General features: G+C 43.2%; 1 protein-coding gene across 1 annotated transcript in view; it reads right to left on the bottom strand.

The window, feature by feature from the left end:
* FER1L6 (fer-1 like family member 6) overlaps positions 1-6096 on the bottom strand; it is a 164766-nt gene extending 158670 nt beyond the window's left edge. The window contains exon 1 of the mRNA XM_060611264.3: positions 5993-6096. Within this exon, the coding sequence (XP_060467247.3) occupies positions 5993-6015 (23 nt within the window). The 5' untranslated portion in view covers positions 6016-6096. The remainder of the gene's footprint in view (positions 1-5992) is intronic.
* Positions 6097-21388: the final 15292 nt, after the last annotated feature.

The raw sequence follows: 21388 nt of genomic DNA, 5'->3' as shown, positions 1-21388 counted from the left end.
TCTGGACAAGACCATCCACTGAAATGCAGAAAAGAAATATTAAAACTTCTATTTATATATTTTTATCTCATTGCTGTTCAGCTTTATTTTTGAATACTGTCCCCTGCTATCCTTTTCTCCTTCTATTTCATAGTAATAGAATTACTAATTTTTAGCTAGGCTTATAGCCACAGAAATTACAAAACTATATTTCTCAGCATCCCTTGCAGCCTGGTGCCTTGAAGCTGAATCAGCCAGTAGGAGGGTCGTGAATGTGATGTTGTAACCCAGCTCCATCCTTAAAGACAGGGGTCATGCTGTACCCTTTCTTTTCCCCCATTCTGCCACTTGGAACATGAGTAATTCAGCAGACTGTGCAGATGAATGAAACACTGTCAGCATGTCAGAACCACAGGGGAGACAGAAACAGGATCCCTGGGCACCCTCGTGGATCAGAGCTGCCATTTCAACCCTGGACCGCCTCCCTCCTGACTATTCTATGAAAGAGAAGTCCATTTCTATCAATTTAAGCCACAGTTTTTAGTGTCTATCACATGCAGCCAAACCAATATCCTAACTAATGTATCAATACCTTAAAACAAGAATAGAATTTATGAATAACAAATAACAGTAACGGAGTATATAACTAAAACAACCTAAAGATTTCACTTGGAGAGAACTGAACTTTAGACATCCCACTGACTTTTAGATCAAAGTCAAAAGCTTACCTTCTATGAACAAAGAGGCATACAAAACAAAACAAAATGAAACAAAACAAAAAAAACAACCTAAAAAGCACCACATCACACAGCGCATTCAGTTTTGACAGGGGCTGTGAGAGAATAGTCAGGAGAATGAAACACAGAACTGAGAGGAAAGAACAGGTGCCTGCACTATCTAGCAGCCTTTCTTGTCCAATGTTGTTCATCAGAGCCACGAGGCACAGAAAATGATCTGTGCTTCTTTCTCAGTTCTCCCAGGGGTACCATTCTAGATGCAGGGCAGAGAAAATTCTCTACATGTGATGGCCGTCTCTGAGCACCAGGACTTCACCTTCTCGTGGTAGTCTGGTTGAGGGTCGCGATTAATTGGATATTCTGATTAACTGAGTGTTTTCACTTTCTTATTCTTAAATTTAAGCTTCCTCGTCTGTAACATGAGGATGACACTAGTTCGTGCCTTATAGTTGGGAGGGTTAAGTGAAATAATGCATGGGCAGTGCTTAGCACAGGACCCGGCATGTGTTAAGTGCTCCATAAGTTATCGGCTATCATTACCATAATCATCACCACCACCACCATCATCACCACCGCCATCATTATTATGCCTAGATAACTGACTTTATTTTTTTTAAGGTTTTATTCATTTTGGAGAGACAGAGTGTGAGCAGAGGAGGGGCAGAGAGAGAGGGAGACACAGAATCCAAAGCAGGCTCCAGGCTCTGAGCTGTCAGCACAGAGCCTGATGTGGGGCTCAAACTCACGAACCATGAGCTCCTGACCTGAGCCGAAGTCAGACACTTAACCAAGCCACCCAGGCTCCCCAATAACTGACTTTAAAAAGAATATAAGGGACGCCTGGGTGACTCAGTCCGTTAAGCATCCAACTTGAGCTCAGGTCATGATCTCACAGTTCTTGGGTTCAAGCCCCATGTCAGGCTCTGTGCTGACAGCTTGGAGCCTGGAGCCTGCTTAAGATTCTGTGTCTCCTTCTCTCTCTGCTCCTCCCCTGCTCACGCTCTGTCTCTCTCTCAAAAATAAATAAATGTTAAAAAAAATTTTTTTGAAGACTCTCTCTAAAAGAGATACCCTCATGGATGAGGGCCCAGGCTATTTTCAGGGACTCAAAAGCAAGGTCACTTCACATTCAGTGACCCCTTCAGTCAACAGCGTTCGTTCTTCACCTCTCTGCTAAACACTTTCTGCTCTGTTCTCAAGGTGTGCTGTGAGTTTTAAGTCCCACCACCCCAGCTGAATCTCCAGCTTCCACAACATACACCCCTCATGTCCCCGAATAGTCCCTTAATTAAAGCCTAGAAACCTTTGACCTCAGTCTTCTCATTTCTAGGAGTTTACCCTGAAGGTTGGATGGCAGAAGTTTGCAACTGGGCAAAGTTGAATACAGAAGGATGCTTGTTACAAAATTATTGCATTAGCTGAAAATGGGAAATAACTCAAAAACCCGTCCCCGGAGGACTAATTAAATAATTTTGTGCATACCACAGAATTCCATGTGCTCATTGACAAGGGTGGTGCAGCTATGTATTTACTGAATTGAGAAAGTACGTCCGTACAAGACCCAGACGTAAACTTTGGTAGTTCAGGGGAAAAAAACTGCAAGAAAAGGATTCGACCCAGAGAACTCTAGAGTGCTGTGATGAAGGGAGTCACAGGGATCACAGCACTTTTTAATGCTAAACACTTCTTTTTCAATCGTCTACCTGGTAATAGAACCTCCGGTGTGTGCTGACACCATTCAGAGCGAAGTAGGCTGCAGAACGCTACGTACGATATGATTTATGTTTATGTAAAAAAAAAAAAAAAAAAAAAAGGGCATGGGAAGATTTCTGAGGCCATTTTTCATCAAAAAGATTGGCAGGTGGGATTTGGCATTCATTTTACTTTCACTTATATCCTTTTCTGTATTGTTTCACATTTTTATAAGGGCCGCGCAGTATTTTTCATTCAGCCAAAAGTGTGAAGCTCTTTTTGATTTGGAAAAAAAAAGTAGCAGTGGGAACAAGGAAGTTTTCGTCAAATACTAGTTAAATGGAAACTGATTCACAGTCCTTTTGGAATTGTATGCAGGATTTATACAAATGTCATGAATAAGTGCCAAAGGGCCTTACTAAAATATTATACTGCACACAAAAAAGGCCGTAGACTGTTCTCTAAGTAAGTACAAAGGAATTAATGCTGCTATTAATGTGACAACACCCGTGTCAATGAAGTCCTGTACAGATTCTAAAGGCTTTCACTTTTAAAATCTCATCTGACCTAGGGGCACCTGGGTGGCTCAGTCGGTTAAGCGTCCAACTAGCTCAGGTCATGATCTCATAGCTCATGAGTTCAAGCCCCACGTCAGGTTCTGTGATAAAGCTCAGAGCCAAGAATCTGCTTCAGATTCTGTGCCTCCCTCTCTCTCTGCCTCCTGCCCCCATTTATGCTCTCTCTCTCTCTCTCTCTCTCAAAAATAAATGAACATTAAAAAAGAAATCTTAAATCTTGTCTGACCTTCAAAACTAGATGTGTGACTGGTCCCCCAAAGAGAATTCCCTAAATCTCTGTCTGGTCACTGTCAGGCAACATTTCCAGCTTAGGGTTGGCACAGTTGTTTGTTGGATGGATAAATGAGTGGATGGATGGATGAATGGATGGGTGGGTGGATAAAAGAATGCATTCTTTTCCCTCTTTTACAGACAAGAAAACAGAAGCAGAGGGGAAGTGACATGCCTAAAGTAATATAGTTAGTAAATGATAGAGTCAATGGTTGGAATCATTGCTGTTACTGGTTTCCTAATCAGCTCTCTTTTATCCAAAATGCACCCAAAACCTGTTTTATTCAGGAGGAAGTACTTCAAAATCACTGACAGACATATACTTGATCATCAGGAGTTATAGTCAAAATGTCAAGGGCATGGGAATTGACCTCCCAAAATGCCACCAATCGTGTCACTAGTGCACGAGCCTGGAGACCTCCCACTATGCCAGGCATTAACCCATTCATTGCTGGATATAAGTGGGTACTGGGTGTCAGAAGGGCACTCAGTGGGCTTAAGACAAGAGCTACTCACCTGCTGGTATGAAACCATTTCATTATTTTAACAACAAAGGCAGCCATGCAAGTACATAATGGTTGCCTCTAAGCCTTGCTAAAAACCCTCCACAACACTTAGAACGGTTGCTACCCACGTGAGAAATTCTGCTCTCTGTCCTCTCACAGCAGAACCCTTATTCCAGGCACTATTCGTAATGCCACTTAAAACCTTCATCCCAATGAATTCACTCTTCATGAATAAATGAAATCAAATGCCATTATTTTCTTCTGAAAATTATCCTGAGCCTAACTATGGTAGGGTATCAGGGAAGGCGCCTGGAAAAATAATAATAATAATTTCGGTGAGAGAGAGAATGTGCTAAAATCTCAAAAAAAAAAAAAAAAAAAAACACAAAAAAACCAAACATGAGACACAGCACAAAAGACCAGCTCTAGTCAGGAGCCCAGAATTCTCTGACTACACACATGTTATTTAAGTGCATTTTTGCTCCGGCACCAGGTAAGATTCTGGAAGGCAAGGAGACTTTCCCTGACCCCGATCCGTTCATAGTTAAGGTAGAAGGAGAGGCATCTGTAAGTAACTGTTTTATAAAGTGTTTTATAAACTGTTTAATAAAGGTCAGAAAGGACAAGAGCTCTGTGGGAATTCAGAGGAGGGAGAGCTTATTTCCACCAGAGGAAATTGAGGAAGACTTCCTGAGGAAGGTGGCCTTGACCTGGGTCTTCTTCAGAATACCAGTGGTATTTACACTTGTGCAGGAAGGGAAATGTGTCATCAGATATCAGCATAGGCCAGTCTTGAAGCAAACATTATTGTTCAAGACATTTGCCAGCAAAATATATAAAATGAACATCGTACACACTTTCCTGAACATGTCATTTCCAAATGCATCATGCTTTCTCATGTCCCACTCTTTACTGGTGCTGTCTCTTCTGTCTGGAACATTCTTCCTCACCTTCATTTCTATTTCCACATCCTTCACTTCTGAGCTTAGGTGTACTTTTTCTAATGAGCCTTCCTTGAGCTCCCCAAATGGAGTTCTCCTCACCTGGGCTTTCACAGTACCAAGAGCATACCCCCATCATAACACCTATAACACCCAAATCATAATCACCCATGTTGTTATTGATCAATACTTATCCATAAGCACTCTAGGAGAATAATCTGTTTAGATGAATTTTTGTGAGCCCAGGGCCTAGTAAAGCGCTATCTTCATAAGAGAAATATTTATCAAATGATTGAAGTTTTTAATGATTCAGCAGACATTCTATACCACAAACCCAAAGCTACTCCCAGTCTGAGCTGACCACATACCCGTGTAATTCTACCAAATTACTTTGCAGATGAAAAATACAAATGTGCCCAGACCCCTTTTATCCAGCCCCAAAGCAAATAAAAAGCCAAGGCCTGCTGTAAGTCACATGACTAACTCCCCCAAGGTCACTATGGTCATAAGGGGACAGTTTGAGCCCAGAGGAGCTCCCTCAGCAAGTCTATGAGTGAGGCCAGTGGACATCATTCTTGCAAAATGACCTGAAAAACCTCACCTGTCACTTACAAATGGAGAAAAGAGACCCTTTAAGCAGAAGAACATGGCTAGAGAAAAGAAACCAGGTTTAAGTTGGCTTATAGGTCAGTGCATTTAAATAAGGAAAGGCCTTGGTTTCAGAAAATGAAAGCTTTTAAATATAAACCCTTTATAGTCCAGCTCAATGAATTAAGGAAATCGCCTTAAATGTTAACAATGGCTATTTCCAGTTGTATTATGAGGGATTTTTAAAATCCTCATAGCTTCTGTATCTGCTAAATTTTCTACAATGAATAGTATATACGTATTTTCTCATCAGAAGGAGAAATGTGTCTCTTAAAAACATCATGCCTCCTGGCCCCTGGCCTTTGCCTACTAAGTGTTAAGTCTTAGTTAACAACCCTTGAGGATTTTTTTTTAGAGAGAGAGAGAGAGAGAAAGCAGGGGAGGGGCAGAGAGAGAGAGAGAGAGAGAGAATCCCAAGCAGGGTCTGCACTGACAGTACAAAGCCAGACTCGGGGCTCTAACTCATGAACCACGAGATCATGACCTGAGCCGAAACCAAGAGTTGGACGCTTAACAGACTGAGCCACCCAGGTGCCCCAACCCTTGAGAATTTTTCAAGGGAGACCCTTGCCCCCAGCTCCCAGCCCTTTGGCTCCAGTCACACCCAGAAGCCTTCCTGTTAGGAGAAGAAAATATGTTACTTGGCTTTGGATGGCTTCTCCATTCTTCCTCTTCTTAGTGGCTCCTCTGGGCTAGGAACCAGCAAAATCCTGGTGTCTGGCTATATCCAGATCCTGGATACAAGCTTCTGAGTTTCAGAATAATCTGGTGGGTGAGAGTATTTGGGGGTGTGGCTGAATCAACACTTGGTGTGCATGGCTCTTCTGAGCATCATGTTACCTATTACACTCAAAGGTTCAAAGGCAAACTGGCCCAGGAAGAGTGAATCAATCTGTCAGGTTTCATAACCATGCCCCTCTCCCACTCCCTTCAGTGACAGGACTAAAGGCTGAACGACTTCAAGCTTCAAACTCATATTCTTCTGAGAATTGTATGTTAAGACTCTCTCACCTCAAGGAAAACACAGTAGTAAAATCATTTAGTTCATCTGGCTGTCTAATAGAACTTTCCATGATGATGAAACTGTTCCATTATCTACACTGATCAATATGGTAGGCACTAACCCATGTGACTACTGAGCATTTGAAATGTGGCTAGTGCAACTGAATAGATTTTTTAAACCACACGTCTACTGTTTTAGACACTTTAGTTTAGAATCCCAAAATGTCAGACCTAGAAAGAACCCAAGAAATCATCTGGACCTGTGATTCTCAACCCGTGCAATTTTTAAGTTCCACTCTTACTAGCAAAGATACATTCAGATCTTCCTCATATTAACGGAATATTTAGTATCTGTTGATTAAGAACATCATAATGACCAAAATTAGCAAAACTTCACTAACATTTGAAATTACATTTCAATTAGGAAAATCATGATGATCAAAATTAGTGATTCAATAAGTTTTAATTGCATTTTAATTACAAAAAGCATAATGACAAAAATTATAGCCCTTTAAATTGCATTTTATTACTTAGAAGAGCATCTCCATATACATATAGAATGGATGTGTGTGAGGTATGATTTTATCTAGCCTTCAGACTTTTTCAACATATGGATTCTTAGATCCTGTCCAATAATCCACAGCCCCTGACTGTCTTTTGCAAGAGAGCACAACTCAGAGTAAAAACCAATGGCTTAGTTCAACCCTTTGATTTGAGAGAGAGAGAAAATGGAGCCCAGGAAAGGAGAAGACCTGTCCAAATCTCACAGCTAAGGAACAGTGGAGTTGGCCTGACAGATCAATGCTCTTTTCACTCTGCCACAAAGCTCAAAGAGAAGAAGCAGAGCTGGAAAATCCCAAGGGAGACACAGCTGGCTGAATTGAAAATACCTCTCTGCTTTTCCTTCTATTGGGAACTTCAAAGAATAGAAGGAAAGGATTTTTGCAATGTAAAAAATAAATTTACTGATGAAAATTACATAATTATGCCTGTGAAGGAGCTATGAGGAAAATAGAACTAGCCCTTTTCGTGTTTCAGTGAAACTCAATACCTTTGAGAATTTTCTGAATCTTTTATAGGTTCCCCAGTCTTCATTAACATCTGAGGGCATCCTTCCAGAGACAAGTAATAAAACAAAAATCGCCTCTTAAAAATAAACCAGGTTTGAGAGTTCCTATCAGTGACAGGAAGCAGGACACAGAAGAAAGAGCCAAGGCGTTTTCTTTGGTTACAATGGCCTCCAAGTTCACCCTGAGGAAGAGACTGTCTTAAACCCAGAGCTCGGACTCCCATTCTGTATTGTGTATGTGTGTGTGTCTGCGTGTGTGTGTTTATTTATTTATTCATTTATTTTTGAGAGGTGGGGGGAGGGGCAGAGAGAGAGGGACAGAGAATCCTAAGCAGGCCCTGTGCTGTCAGCTTGGAGCCCAAGGTAGGGCTCCAACCCACAAACTGTGAGACCATGACCTCAGCTGATGTCAAGAGTCAGATGCTCAACCAACTGAGCCACCCATGCACCCCTCTTTCTATGTTATTTTTTTAAGTTTATTTATTGATTTTTAGAGAGAGAGAGAGCGAGCATGAGAGCAGGGGGGTAGGACAGAGAGAGAGGAGAGGGTGAGAATCCTAAGCAGGCTCTACATGTCAGCTCAGAGCCCGATATGTGGCTCGAACCCACAAACCACAAAATCATGACTTGAGTCGAAATCCAAAGTCGGACACTCAACCGACTGAGCCACCCAGGCACCCCTCCCTCTTTCTATTTTAATTGCACCATGCTGCGTCCAATATCATGCACTGCTCTGCTTTTCTAGATCACTGGGGCTGGCAGGAAAATTTACTTAAGTCAGTTCTAAGGATTTAGTGTAATTAGCCTTCAACTTTATGGGCTTCTCGCTTTGGATTCTCATAGAATTTTATGTATTTATTTATTGTAAACTAGACCACGGTGACTATGACCCTGGACTGAATCCAGACTCTAATACTTATTAACTACAGAAAGTGTGGTATTTGCTTCACCTCTGTCAGCCTCAGTTTTCTTACCTGTAAAATGGGGATAAAAATTCATTACATAGCCATTCTGAGAAAGTAAAGATGATTCTCATCAATCCCTTCGAAGAGTGCCTTAGAGTAAGTTAATGCTCTCTCTGAGACAGGGTATTATAATTAGTCTTGCTCATGTCCCATGTTAGACTATAAACTTTGTGAAGGCAAAGACTGCCTTTATTTCCCAACCACCCCCATTCCGTATAGTTGCAAAGCTTTATAGGTGCAGTGCAGGTACATGTGTTGATTACAAATGTCATCTTTGGTGTCAGACATGCCCGGGGTTGAAGGCTCTAACCTAGCTCCAGGACTTACTAGGTTTTGGGGTTTTTTTTTAACATTCTTGATATTTCTGGGTCTCGATTTTCTCATCTGTTAAATGGGTTTAATCCATTAACTTGGAGCTTAACCATGAGCATCAGAGGACCTTGGGAGGTAATGAACATTCATAAAGGCTGCCTATTTTAAGTATATTAATGTGTCATCCTCGCTCCCACCTTAGTAAGGCACCACGTAACATTTATGCTAGAGGTGGCTAATAAACAAGAATCTAGGGATTGATTTTCCGTGAACTCCCTTATTTGCTCACTCCATGACAGATAGCTTCCCTAAAGCCAACAGAAGCCAGAGGCAAGCCACCATAAATCCAGGGTGTGCTGTGATAAGACACCACAGCATGCATGCCAGCTGTTCCCTCAGGAAGGATACATTTGCCCTGTAATTCTCTGGAATAAAGCAAACAGACTGTTTGCAAGGGTGCACGGTATTCAAAATAGCTGCACGTCAGAGATGCAGCCCAGGGTAGACATCAGCCTACTGCTCTGAGAGTCAGATGCCATGAGTCTGAGAATTTGATCTCACCAGTAACTGGCTGTGTGCCCTTGGACAGGCCATTTCACTTCTCTGGGCCTCTTCCTGTTCTCTCAAAAGAAGGGCCTACGCTAGACATTCTCCAAGGATCAATGCAGCCCCTCTGTTACACCGTTCTAGAATGAGCTAATTAGGCCAACAGCACGATGGGCACAGGATGCAGAGTAAGAAAGACCCAGGTTCGAATCCTTGGCTGGTTGACCCTGATCAAGCTTCTTAATCTCTCTGAGATTTGGTTTTCTCATGGGCAGAATGGGGATAATAACATGGCTATTGGAGGGTTGGAGACAGTGAATATCAAGAACCAGGCCATTGGAAATGTTAGTAGGTGGTGCCTGCTGTGATTATTATTAGCATCATTATCACAGTCATCATTATTAATATTACCTTTTTTAGTCAGTTAATTAGTTTTGAGAGAGAGAGAGCGAGAGAGAGAGAGAACAGGGGCAGGGCAGAGAAAGAGAATGAGAATTCCAAGAGGGCTCTTTACTGTCATGTGGGAGCCCAACTCAGGACTCGAACTCGCTAACTGTGAGATCACGACCTGAGCCAAAATCAAGAGTCAGAGGCTTAACCGACTGATCCCCCCAGGTGCCCCAATATTACCTTTCTTTTAAAAGGTGAAGACCCAAAAACATCCTACTATATCACGGTCATGTGGGGTCAGATAAGAATATCAACTCTTCACTGGTAACTTGTCTGAAATTAGTCAATTTCCTTCTCCCATGTATAACTGCTTTTGCTTTTCAATGTGGTCACTGTTTCATTGCCAACACTATAGTTCCTTAATGATAGCAAACCATATAGCTTAGTTCATGAGGAATTTCACATGTGTTATCTCATGGATTCCTTCACTGCCATCATCATCATCATTACCACCATGACCATCATGCCTCCATTCATCAACACCTAGGATCCTACAGGAATGAGCAACTTACCTGAGATCTCAGTGTCCATCCATCCAACCAGGAAGTCACAGGTTTTGGACTTCTGGTTAAGGCTTCTGACTCTGAAGCTCATGATTATTCCACTCCATCAACTTCATGAATTAATTTGGTTTTTTCCCCCCAGCCATTGCCTGGACTAGTTATAAAACATCTTTCTTTCTTTCTTTTTTTTTTTTTAAAGCAACCATCTTTCCATATATGTGGAATTTGAAGTGCAGCATTTCTTAAGTGTTTAACATTAACTCTGGAGTCTACCCAGTCACATGCCATCTAATTCAACCACTTTTTCCCACTAGAAGACATCAGATCAAATTTTAGATGACCTCTGTTTTTAAAGTCAAACACCTAAGAAAAGGTTATTCTAATTTCCAAGGAATAGGGACAGTATTGTAGGAGAGTGTTTTGGTTGCAAAAAAGAACTAAGTCAAGTGAAGGGTGAAGATTATTTTAAGGATTCCCACTGAATGGGATTTTATTGAACAAAATTATAAAAGTTGACATGGCGTCATGGAAACTGGGAATAAATGGTGGTTGTTGACTTCAAGCAGTGTCAGCAGTACAGAAGGCACTGGATCTTTAGCGGTCCTTCCATCTTGCCATCTTCCATCAACCATTGTACCATGGAGCGGTCTGCCATATTACTCATCTTTCCCTTTGTCCTTATGCCATAGACTGGGTGCCTTACTCTTTAGTTCCCCACTGAAATTCCCTGCAGAAACGACTTTCCTGGCTCAGCTAATTACAATTACTCCCCTTTGGAAGAGGTTTTTTGATACGGGGCACATCTTGGACCACCGGTCAGCAGATGAATCTACTGCTGCTGGGTCAGGCGTAGCTTGAGGTGTCAAACATGCCTTGGGTTGGGCCCTCAGTTAAGGTAGTGGGTAGATCCATTTTACTTAGAAGGGGCTGTAAGCCACAGCATGTGCCATGATTATCATGCTAGTATCAAGAAAGTAAAATTTTCCTCTCCAGATGCTTTCATTTCATATAAATCTTTTAAAAAAAAATTGTCACTTTTGGATAACGTTTCATGCCTCCATATGTTTACAAAGTCCTAACTGATGTGGAATCCCAGAGCTGACTATAACAACACCAATAAAAGTCACTTCCACGGATACAGTCTTTTACAGAGGCGGCTGCTCTTTCGGGTATTCCGCTTGTCTCGATTGCCACAGCATCCCGTGTTGACAAGATGGTTATTATTGTCACCATTTGATGGAGGAAAAGCTAAAGTTTAAGAACAATGAGTGGCCTTAGGCCACAAAACTAGTTAGTGGTCTGTCTGGGACTTAGACTTCAGTTTCCTAAATCAACATCTGAAGAAAGAGAAAGCAACCTTTATTTTTCTATCCAATCAGGAATAGTTTTTGGCAGTTACTATATCTCACCAGTCTCCTTCAGTCCAGATTCAGACTCTCATCAATTCTCACCCTGGATTGCCTCAGCATCCTCTTACCCCATCTCCCTGCTCTCATCAACCTTTTCGATTCCTTCCTCCAGAGGCAGCCAGAGAAGTCTTTAGAAAGACAGAGTTTTCAACAAATCACCTCTAGGATCACAGGCTTCTTGCTGCCCCCAGAAGAAGATCTGAACTCCTTCAAGGTGAATTCAGTGTCTTGGGAGATCCGGTTCTTACACCTCTTTGCCTTATTGCCGCTGCTCATGACCACTCGTGTTCGCACACATTCAGCAGTGCCAGCTCCCAAGGATGGCTTGAAAATTTCTCCCTCTGCGTCTTTATGTAAATTACCGTCTGCACACTGGATTTAGATGGATTTGGATCACATGATGTTATAGTGGTTTTTGTTTTATCTAATCCATTGGCAACATTAGGAAAATTTCCAGCTTCTCTTGATCTTCCAGTAAGAGATCAAGGTTAACAATCAACTGAACCTGACAAGTGGCTAATCCCTTTAAATGGGGCACACCCTCTCCAATTGGCCACAATCCCCACTACTCCCTATTGTGTTACATCCAACTGGCTTACTCATGATTGTGCTATGCTTGACCCCTTAGACATTTGAGTTTGCAACCTTTGCTTTATGTGCTCACCACCAGAAATGTACTTCCCCATATACTTCTTTCAAAATATTAGTCATTTCTCAAATAATTCTTCCATGAAGCTTATATTGATTCTCTGAATGCAAATTAATCTCTTCTTCTTCCTTAAACGTGTTAATCGGTGCTTGACCACATAAAGGACTTCACTAGATTACAATGGATTTGAGGGCAAAAACTCTTATTTAGCGCGTACCCTCATACTGCCTAATACCATGTCTTATTCTTTGGACATGTTCAAAAAATATCTGTTGACATGAACTTAGTTTAATTTAGTCCAATCGGCATTTAAACTTTCCAACAGAAGCCAACTCTTCTGTAATCATATTTTCCCATTCCTCAACCAGACTTGAGCTTTTATTAGTCCCAATACCACCTGCTTCTCGCCCCTGCTTATCTACTGAGGAAACAAACTATTTTTCCAAGTTCTGTTGATTGGAAAGTTTAAACTCTTAAATAAATCATCCTCCAAGGAAAAGCAAAAGCAGGAAATTTGCTTTGGCCCTGAGCCAGTACTACTCCCCACAGGCAGAGTATTTTGCAAGGTCTTCTCAAGAGAAGAAAGAGTAATCCCCAATCTCCACCCTCACGTGAGGACTGCAATCACCCCACATCATGGTCTACTCTCGAACTACGGTTTCCTCAAATAGTACATGTTTCTTACATACGGTATTTGTCCATGAAAAACCGTTGTCCTCTTATTTCATGCAAGTTACATTTTTACGAGCTACTGCCTCATATTTCTGGATGTTAACATTTTAACTAATATTACCCTTTCATATAACATTTATTTTTCAAACATCTAACGGTTTATCAGGCACTGTGCTTGGTTCTGGGCAAAACAAATATTCTTTGTTCTGGCAAAAATAAGTATGTGCTGTTGTTCTCATGTCCTGGGAGGATCACAGCCTAATGGGGAAACAAATCATTTAGGGACATTTTGTCAATGCCACCCATAAACAGAGCAGACTCTCACCACCCCATCCATCGTGAATGACATGCATGTGGGAGGCAGTCTTTGCAAATGTACTGCCACTCTGACATCCAGCTTATGTAGTGAGCACTTATAACCTACTTCTCAGCCCGCAGTCGTGTTAGAGGAGGCAATTAGTTAGGTCCTAACAGGATACCTGGAGGCCAGCAACCGGAACATTCCAGCTATTGGGAAGGTCTGAGTCCCATCCTGGAAGCACTTCACCACCAGAAGCCGGGTCTAACCAGACAGACCCAGCGGCTGGACACCAGGCCAGGAAACCCCCTGACTTGGGAAGAAAAAGCGAGAAAACCTGCTTTCCACCTTAAGTAATAAACATCCCACCCCCTAGTTAACAGCTGTTCATAACAGATAGAGATCCAACCCCCAGGGTGTGCAGCTCTGCTCTCCAGCTCTCCCACTCTCGTATCTCAAGAGTGTACTTTCCGCTTTAATAAGGTTTCCCGCTCATGTCACTCATCTGCCGTGCTGCATGTCTGTCCTTGAATTTACTCTCGCGACAAGATCGAGAACCTTCAGTGACTCCTCCCAGGACCCAGGGTCTCCCCAGTTCACCCTGCGACCATTTGAACTTCTTTCCTAAGCTTTGAGTGTCAAGGAGAAATAGAGACTGCCACTCCCAGAGTGCGAAGAATATGGTTGAAACGCAGGAACTCCCCTGGTTGCCTCTCACACAATCATGCCCTGCGAGAAAGTCATTGGCTGACCACTCCAACCCCACCCAGGCAGAATTAACGAAAGTTTGGACACGATACAGAGACTTGGGCCGCTCTATAAGATAATGAGCCACAAGTGGTTGAGCTGCTGACTGACAAGGGGACACAGCAAGGGCCCTAAGGGGAGGAAAGGATATCAGCAGCTATGACTTTGTGGTCTCTCGGTGAAGTGGGGCTTATAGCCCTTCCCTGTGCCTCTACGTCCTTCCTTCCCGCATTTAGTGCTAGGTGTGTGTTTGTGTATACAACAACAGATAACAGCCCCCTCTCCCTTTATGTTGCCTGATTATTACACCCAGAGTGTGCTGGCGATAGCAAACTTTATAATCTAGCCCAGGGACTGGTAAACGACAGACTGCAGGCCAAATCTAGCCTACAGCAGGTTTTCATGAATGAAGTCGTATTAGAACACAGCCACATCCATTCATTTACAGATCGGCTATGGCTGCTTTCCTGCTGCACAGATTCCCACAATTCTGATACCAGTTCCTATGTATCTGTTTTTTCTACCCCACTGAGCGATTTGCAGACAGCAGCTAGGTGTCCTACGATTCAACTCAATTCTGACACTATCTGCTTGGAAATAGCATCTGATTCCGCAGGTTAAGAGCTTAGTCCTGTAAGACTGGCCCTTGTCCCCCACTTGAGATGCCAATAGCAGGTCCACGTTGTCCCTTGTCTTTCCGACGAACTGGATGTAAATCAGAGGTGCCCATTATGATAGGGAAAGATAGGATTCAGTAGGCAGAGAGGGAAAGGATAGGACCTGAGGTCCTTGGGTGGGGGAAAACACATATTTGGGGACAATGCTGGGAGTGTCTGACCACAGCAAACCCCTTTGGGGGTTAAGGTTCCTCTTAAGAAAGTAACAGACACCACCTACTCCCCCATAGGTTTCCCTCAGGAATTTGACAAAAGACCTAACTAAAAATAAGTAGTGGACCATAAATCATATGACCCACGAGGAACGGTATGGCCATAGATGACCCCTCACACAGTGGAAACAAGCCAATCACAAAGGAAAGACTAGGCATTTAGAATTATCTAGTATTAGAAATAAGCCCATAGACCCAATCAAAGGAGGGACGCGGACACTTGGAGCACACTGAAGGGAGGCTTTAATCAAGATTCTTGCAGAAGAGGGTGTCTGATGGACAGGCACACTCAGGCAGTTACAGCAGACAGTTTATCTCCTAGCGTGCAAGTCCCTCCCCTGGTTCCTCATTGGCTGAGCACTACAGAAGTTACAGCCTCACCGGAACATCATCTATGCCCATATAAGGCAAAAAGTAGTCTGATTGGAAGAAATGTACATTTCCTGAGGAGACACAGAAACTTTCAGTCCCTCCTTTGTTCTTTGGCACATCCTCATTGCAAAGCCCATGAAAATAAGCCTGCAAAAATGGAGAGTGGGTAGAAGAACCAGGAAGTGAAGTGTCTAAGGGGTTTAGACTCCATTGTGTGTGTGGAAGGGGGGGACGGTTCGTACATATTTCCAATAGGTTGTAAACCTATTGTTGATTAGATGGCACAGCTTTTATTTGGCATTTCTGAAAATGAATCATCTCCCTTCTCACGCTAGCCAATAAGCTTACCCCCTGAGAAGGAACAAGGGGGAAGGGAAGGGACCCACCAAAACCCTAAGAAACAAAGTCCCTTGACTACCGTCCGTGGGTATTCACTTTCAAATGCCCCCTCTCTGTAAAGAGAGTTTTCACACTATTCTTACTTTCTGATCTTACACTGGAATAAACTTTTGCCTGCTGCTCATTTTATTCTTTGCCCACCTCTTCATCCTTTGAAGTGGTGAGACAATGAACCCTGGACATTGAGGTAAAAAGATCCTGCAACACTAATCTCCTTGAATCTCTACTTGTTTACCAGTCTGGAGGCTCTCTGAACCCCATCCTTTTGGGTTTCTATGGAGGCTTCATTACTTAGACACAATTGATTAAATCATTGGCTATTCCAACCTTCTATTCATATAGTTGGTTCCCATGGTAACCAGGGCTTCCTCAAAGTCACCTTGTTAACATAACAAAAGATACCTTTTTCCCTCTCATCACTTAGGAGACTCCAAGGATTTTAGAGCCTCTGTGTCTGGGTCAGGGACAAAGACCAAATAAATATTTATTGTAAATCACAATATCACAATTGCAAAGTCTAAAAAATATATCTTAAGGTCCTTTACAGAAAAGTTTGCCAACCCCTGATCTACTTGGTTGGGAGCCCCAAAAACTAAAGGAAGAATTTGCCTGAATCAGACCTCTAGGACTTGGAACAGGACATTAACTCAGGAGACTCGTTGGTCTCTCTTTAGAGAAGGGGTTAAAGTGTTTTCAGATGTGCAAGTGTTTTCAGATTGGTCAATTACACTAAATGGAGGAATGTTTTTATATTTGTGTTCAGTCTGGTGTTGTTTTTTAACACTACGGGAGGAAGACTGCAGGGTACCTAAATGGATACAACCGTATCGGACATGTGTCACTTGCCCAGATTTTTCCTATGTTTGGAAATGAGCCACGATGTGAGTTTTGGTGGGAGATAGAGCCCACCTTCTAGAACAGATCCTGAAAACATCAGATGCTTACTTTTATTCAATACCTCTGGAAATTAAGGTGCTGATGATATGGGACCATAAGGCAAGCTGAGGACAAAGCACAAGCTAGCACCATCACACTCTGCCCCTCCCCACAGTGGGATATGTGTAATATTCCTCAGGCACTCTTGGCTGCCCAAGGACAAAGGAGAAGAAAGAAAACAAATGGTTAACTAATAGAGATCACAGTGACACAGGAGTCTCCATCAGCTTACAAATATCTCAATAAATTACAAGAAAAGGCAGTCTTATCAATAGCCTAATCTCCAGAAACCTATAGACTCCGTTTCCTAAAGCCCCAACATCACCCCTCCATAGTGATATGGGGAACAAAGGCAAGAAGGAAATGGCAGGTAAAATTAAAATTATAATCTTATAACCTGCAGCCCATTGGCAAATACTTGGCACAAATATAGACTACAACATTTCTCCAGGAACCCCCTCCTTTCATAATGTTAATACTTACTGGAGGGAAAACAACCTTAGCGTGACACTAGCAAGGCCTCAGGTATCTTAGGAGTCCTCTTTAGCACATCAAAGTCCCTCTGGAGGCCTCCCTTTTGTCTTTACCTCCTCCAATCCCATAGTATATAACCAGTCATTCTTCAGGACCCCAGCTCAGCTCTTCCTGCCCACAGCGTCCTGTCCCCCTAACTTGAGTAAAATCACCTTTTTGGACCAAAGACGTCTCAAGACCCCACGAACCCCACCATCCCCCCAAAACTTATAATCACTGGTACCAGATTAGGACTGATCAATTGGACAAATCTGCCCATGACCTTGAATCTGATACTTAATGATGAGGTTTTTGGGGCTTGGTCCAGCTTGGTCTGGAGCCAATGACCAAGAAAGAATTCTTGAAGACGACTTTGGTGCAAAAAGGTGATTTTATTAAAGCACAGGGACAGGACCTGTGGGCAGGAAGAGTTGCCCCAGGACCAAGAGGAGAGACTGGTTATATACTATGGGGGTAGGTAAACTCCAGGGGAAGTTGCCAGTGAGATTTTCATATGTTAAAGAAGACTCCCAGGATACTGGAGGCCCAGCTATTGTCAAGGTAGGGTTGTTCTTCTCTCTAACAAAGTATTAACATTAAGACGGTAGGGAGTTCCTAGAGAAACATTTCAATCTGTCAGCCTCAAGTGTTTGTCAATGGCTGCAGATTATAAGGAAATCTAGTTCTATCTGTTTCCTTCTGCCTTTGTTTCCCACATCACTGTGGACGGGTGATGGAGACTTAGGTCCTGCAGGACTACGATCTCTATCAGTTCACCATTTGTTTTTCCCCTTTCCTTTGTTCCTGGGCAGCCAGGGGTGCCAGAGGAATATCACACACATCCCACCTGGGTGGGGAGGGGGGGGGAGTGTTTGCAGACCATCAGCTTGTCCTATGCTCCCTTATCACTGAAGACTGCAAAGAAACAGGGACAGATGCTGCATTCCTACAGTTGGTCCTGGGAGAGGCAGAAACAGTGGTAGCCATGGGGCCAAGAGCAAGGCCAATCACCCAGGCCCGTCCCTGCGGCACCATTCTGCCTGAATTTCCAGCCCCCTTGCTTCTCTTGGTTCCTGCTTATTGTCTGACCCTCCCTCTTCTGCGTTTCCATCAGGCCTATCAGCCGCCATATCCTCTCAATCAACTGTTGCTTCATGTAAACAGGAATAGTTTGCGCCATTTAAACCCAAGACTCTGAAGCTTTTACCAATGGATAGCTTAGAAGAATAATCATAACAGCTATTTATTAATCTGTTAAGAGATTATCATGTGACAGGAACCATGTTAATCATTATTCATGAATTATCACATGTCGTTCTCACAACAATCCTATTAAATGCCATTATTATCCCCCTTTTATAGATGAAAAAATTAAGGCTTAGAGAGGCCAAGTAATCCAAGGCCACGCGGCTGGTTAGTACTAGGTCTGTCTGTGCCCCAAACCAGGGGGCTTGACGCTTTACTCTTCTTCCAAGTTCCTGTATTCTTATGCTAGAGGGAGTGTTACTGACTGAGTTTTGTAGATGCTAGCTAAAATAAAATTGAATAGCTGGACCAACTATGCATTTTTTTAAGCTTATTTATTTATTTATTTCTTTATTTTGAGAGGGGTTAGGGAGAGAAGGACAGAGAGATAGGAAGAGAGAGAGAATCCCAAGCAGGCTGCACCCTGTCAACACAGAGCCTGATGCAGGGCTCGAACTTATGAACCGTGAGATCATGACCTGAGCCTAAATCAAGAGTAGGACGCTTAACTGACCGAGCCACCCAGGCACCCCCAGACATTAAGAGGTAAGCCAGCTCTCCAGAGAAAAAGGAAGTCCCGAACTATAGTGTCTGCCAGTTTCCATGGTGCACATACTCCCACCATGGCTGATTTCAAGCTACCGGTGGTTTAGCCATCTCCTCAAATTTCCTGAATAAATAGTTGACGCTTGCAAGGCGGGATGAGCTGCCTCCAGCACCCCAGGACACCCATGTCCTGTTTGTTTCTTGTTTCTCTGTGTTGTTTGCTGCTGCAAGCACTTTATCTTATATTCTTGGAATCCCAGGCTGGGGTGAGACCTCAGAGGGTGTTTAGACTTCACCACCTCCTCACAAGAAGACCCCTCCAGGCCATCCCCATGGCCTTCTGCTGAACGCTCTGGTCTCCGGGAGCTCACCACCTTCCAAGGTTCCTTGTTCTGTGTTGAAATAGTCACTATTGCTCCAAATAACAGCCCTACTTTTACAAAGCGTGCTGCCCTCCGGGTGGCCTTTCGCTCTCAACCTACGAGGGCTCCGTCCACACCTCCTGTGGAATGTGGCTCTCGGAAGCAGTTGCTTGCCCCGGTTCCACTCTCCCGCCCCCTACTGGAAGGGGCTTCGGGCATGGGAGCTCACGGGTACGCAGTGTAGGCCGGGTCTACTCCATTATATTTTCACACACGTGCCAAGCGCTTTCCAACCTCGCCTGTAGACTCAAAGCAAGAAAGGACATGACTTAGCCCACACGTCCCCCTCCCGCCCCCAAAACACACACGCACACACGCGCGCGCACACACACACATGCGCGCACACACACACGCGCGCGCGCACGCACACACAGAGTTTATTAAAGATTCCACGGATGCCTCTGTCGTTCAAGAGCAGCACCCGGTGCTGGCACAGCAAGAATCATATTCTCAAATACCATATCCTTTCTCATGCCACTCACATCACTCCAGGCCTCAGGGCAACACTGCCACACATCTACTGCCCTACGTTCTTCAAACCAAAAGTGACCGCAACTGCTGCTGTGGAGCGTGGGGAGCGTTTGAGTGGCAGCCGTGCTTAGGTAGGAGAAAAGGTAAGTTAATTAAGTTGTCAAATCTCTGCTCCTGGGGAACGTGAGATTCTTGCATCACTAAGTATCCCTTTCCAGTGGCGCCCAGCATCCCTTGTCTGGCTCCTGTCTGCGCTCTAATTTGCCCGTCCAGGAGTACTTGCTGATTCAGTGCAATATTACCAACAGCCGCACATGGATCCTAGAGAACATTCTGCAACGTGAAACAATCCAAATGCCTTAAGCTTGCACATATCTAAGTGTAGACTCCATACACTGAGACATTATGCTAACTCTTCACATTGGCAGCTAACTGGACTTTGAATGTTAAACTTGCCAACGGTGTCCTTTTCATACATTTAATAATGAGAAATCATTACGTTCTCAAAACACTAAATTAAAATTTTCAGCTCTGTGTAAATAGTTTTGACTTACAATTTGGATAGTCATTAATCGTACTTGTATTCTGCTTTGTAATTTTAATAGTTTTGAATATTTTAGAAGAAAATTACTGTTAAGTGGTGCCAGAGTGACTCTTGATTTTGGCTCAGGTCATGGTCTGATGATTGGTGAGTTTCAAGCCCCGTGGGGCTCTGTGCTGACAGTGCAGAGCCTGCTTGGGATTCTCTCTCTCTCTCTCTCTCTCTCTCTCTCTCTCCATCTCTCTCTGCCCCTCCCCCTGCTGTGCTCTTTCTCTGTCAAAATAAAAGTAAGTAGACATTTAAAAAAAGAAAATTACTATTAAAACAGGTAGAAAACACAGGGGTTTTTTTTTTTATTTTTACACTTACCTTAAGCAACATTTTGATTAAAATATATTCAAATTTTTATATTTTGAGTAAATTGCATTTTATTCTTTTAGTCTTTTAGAACAGGCAAAAATCCAGCCCACTGCCTGTTTTTGTAAATAAGGTGTCACTAGATCAGAGTCAACCTATTCATTTATGTTTTGTCCATGGTCTTTTCCTGCTCCAACAGCAGAGTTGAGTAATTGGGACGGGGACAAATAACCCGTATCACCTAAAATATTTCTCGTTTGATCTTTTACAGAAAGTTTGCCAATTCTTGCTTTACTGTCAACAGAACACAAATTATGTGAAACTCTTGATCATAACAATAAAGCGAGTGAGTTTGCTGATACCAGGTTAAGAAAAGCAACTGTTGGGGCGCCTGGGTGGCGCAGTCGGTTAAGCGTCCGACTTCAGCCAGGTCACGATCTCGCGGTCTGTGAGTTCGAGCCCCGCGTCAGGCTCTGGGCTGATGGCTCGGAGCCTGGAGCCTGTTTCAGATTCTGTGTCTCCCTCTCTCTCTGCCCCTCCCCCGTTCATGCTCTGTCTCTCTCTGTCCCAAAAATAAATAAAAAACGTTGAAAAAAAGAAAAGCAACTGTTGCTGAATAAATAAGTAGCTTGCTGTGAGTTATCTACCCTTCCATGGATCGCTCACCCTCTGTCAACAGACCATTTGGACATGCAAAATCGTCCATTAAATTCAGCTGTCCTTG

Source organism: Panthera onca, chromosome F2 (assembly GCF_046562875.1).
Source record: "Panthera onca isolate mPanOnc1 chromosome F2, mPanOnc1 haplotype 2, whole genome shotgun sequence".
Lineage (NCBI taxonomy): Eukaryota > Metazoa > Chordata > Mammalia > Carnivora > Felidae > Panthera > Panthera onca.
Note: the sequence above shows the minus strand (reverse complement) of the source record. Positions and strands in the feature narration are given on the sequence as shown.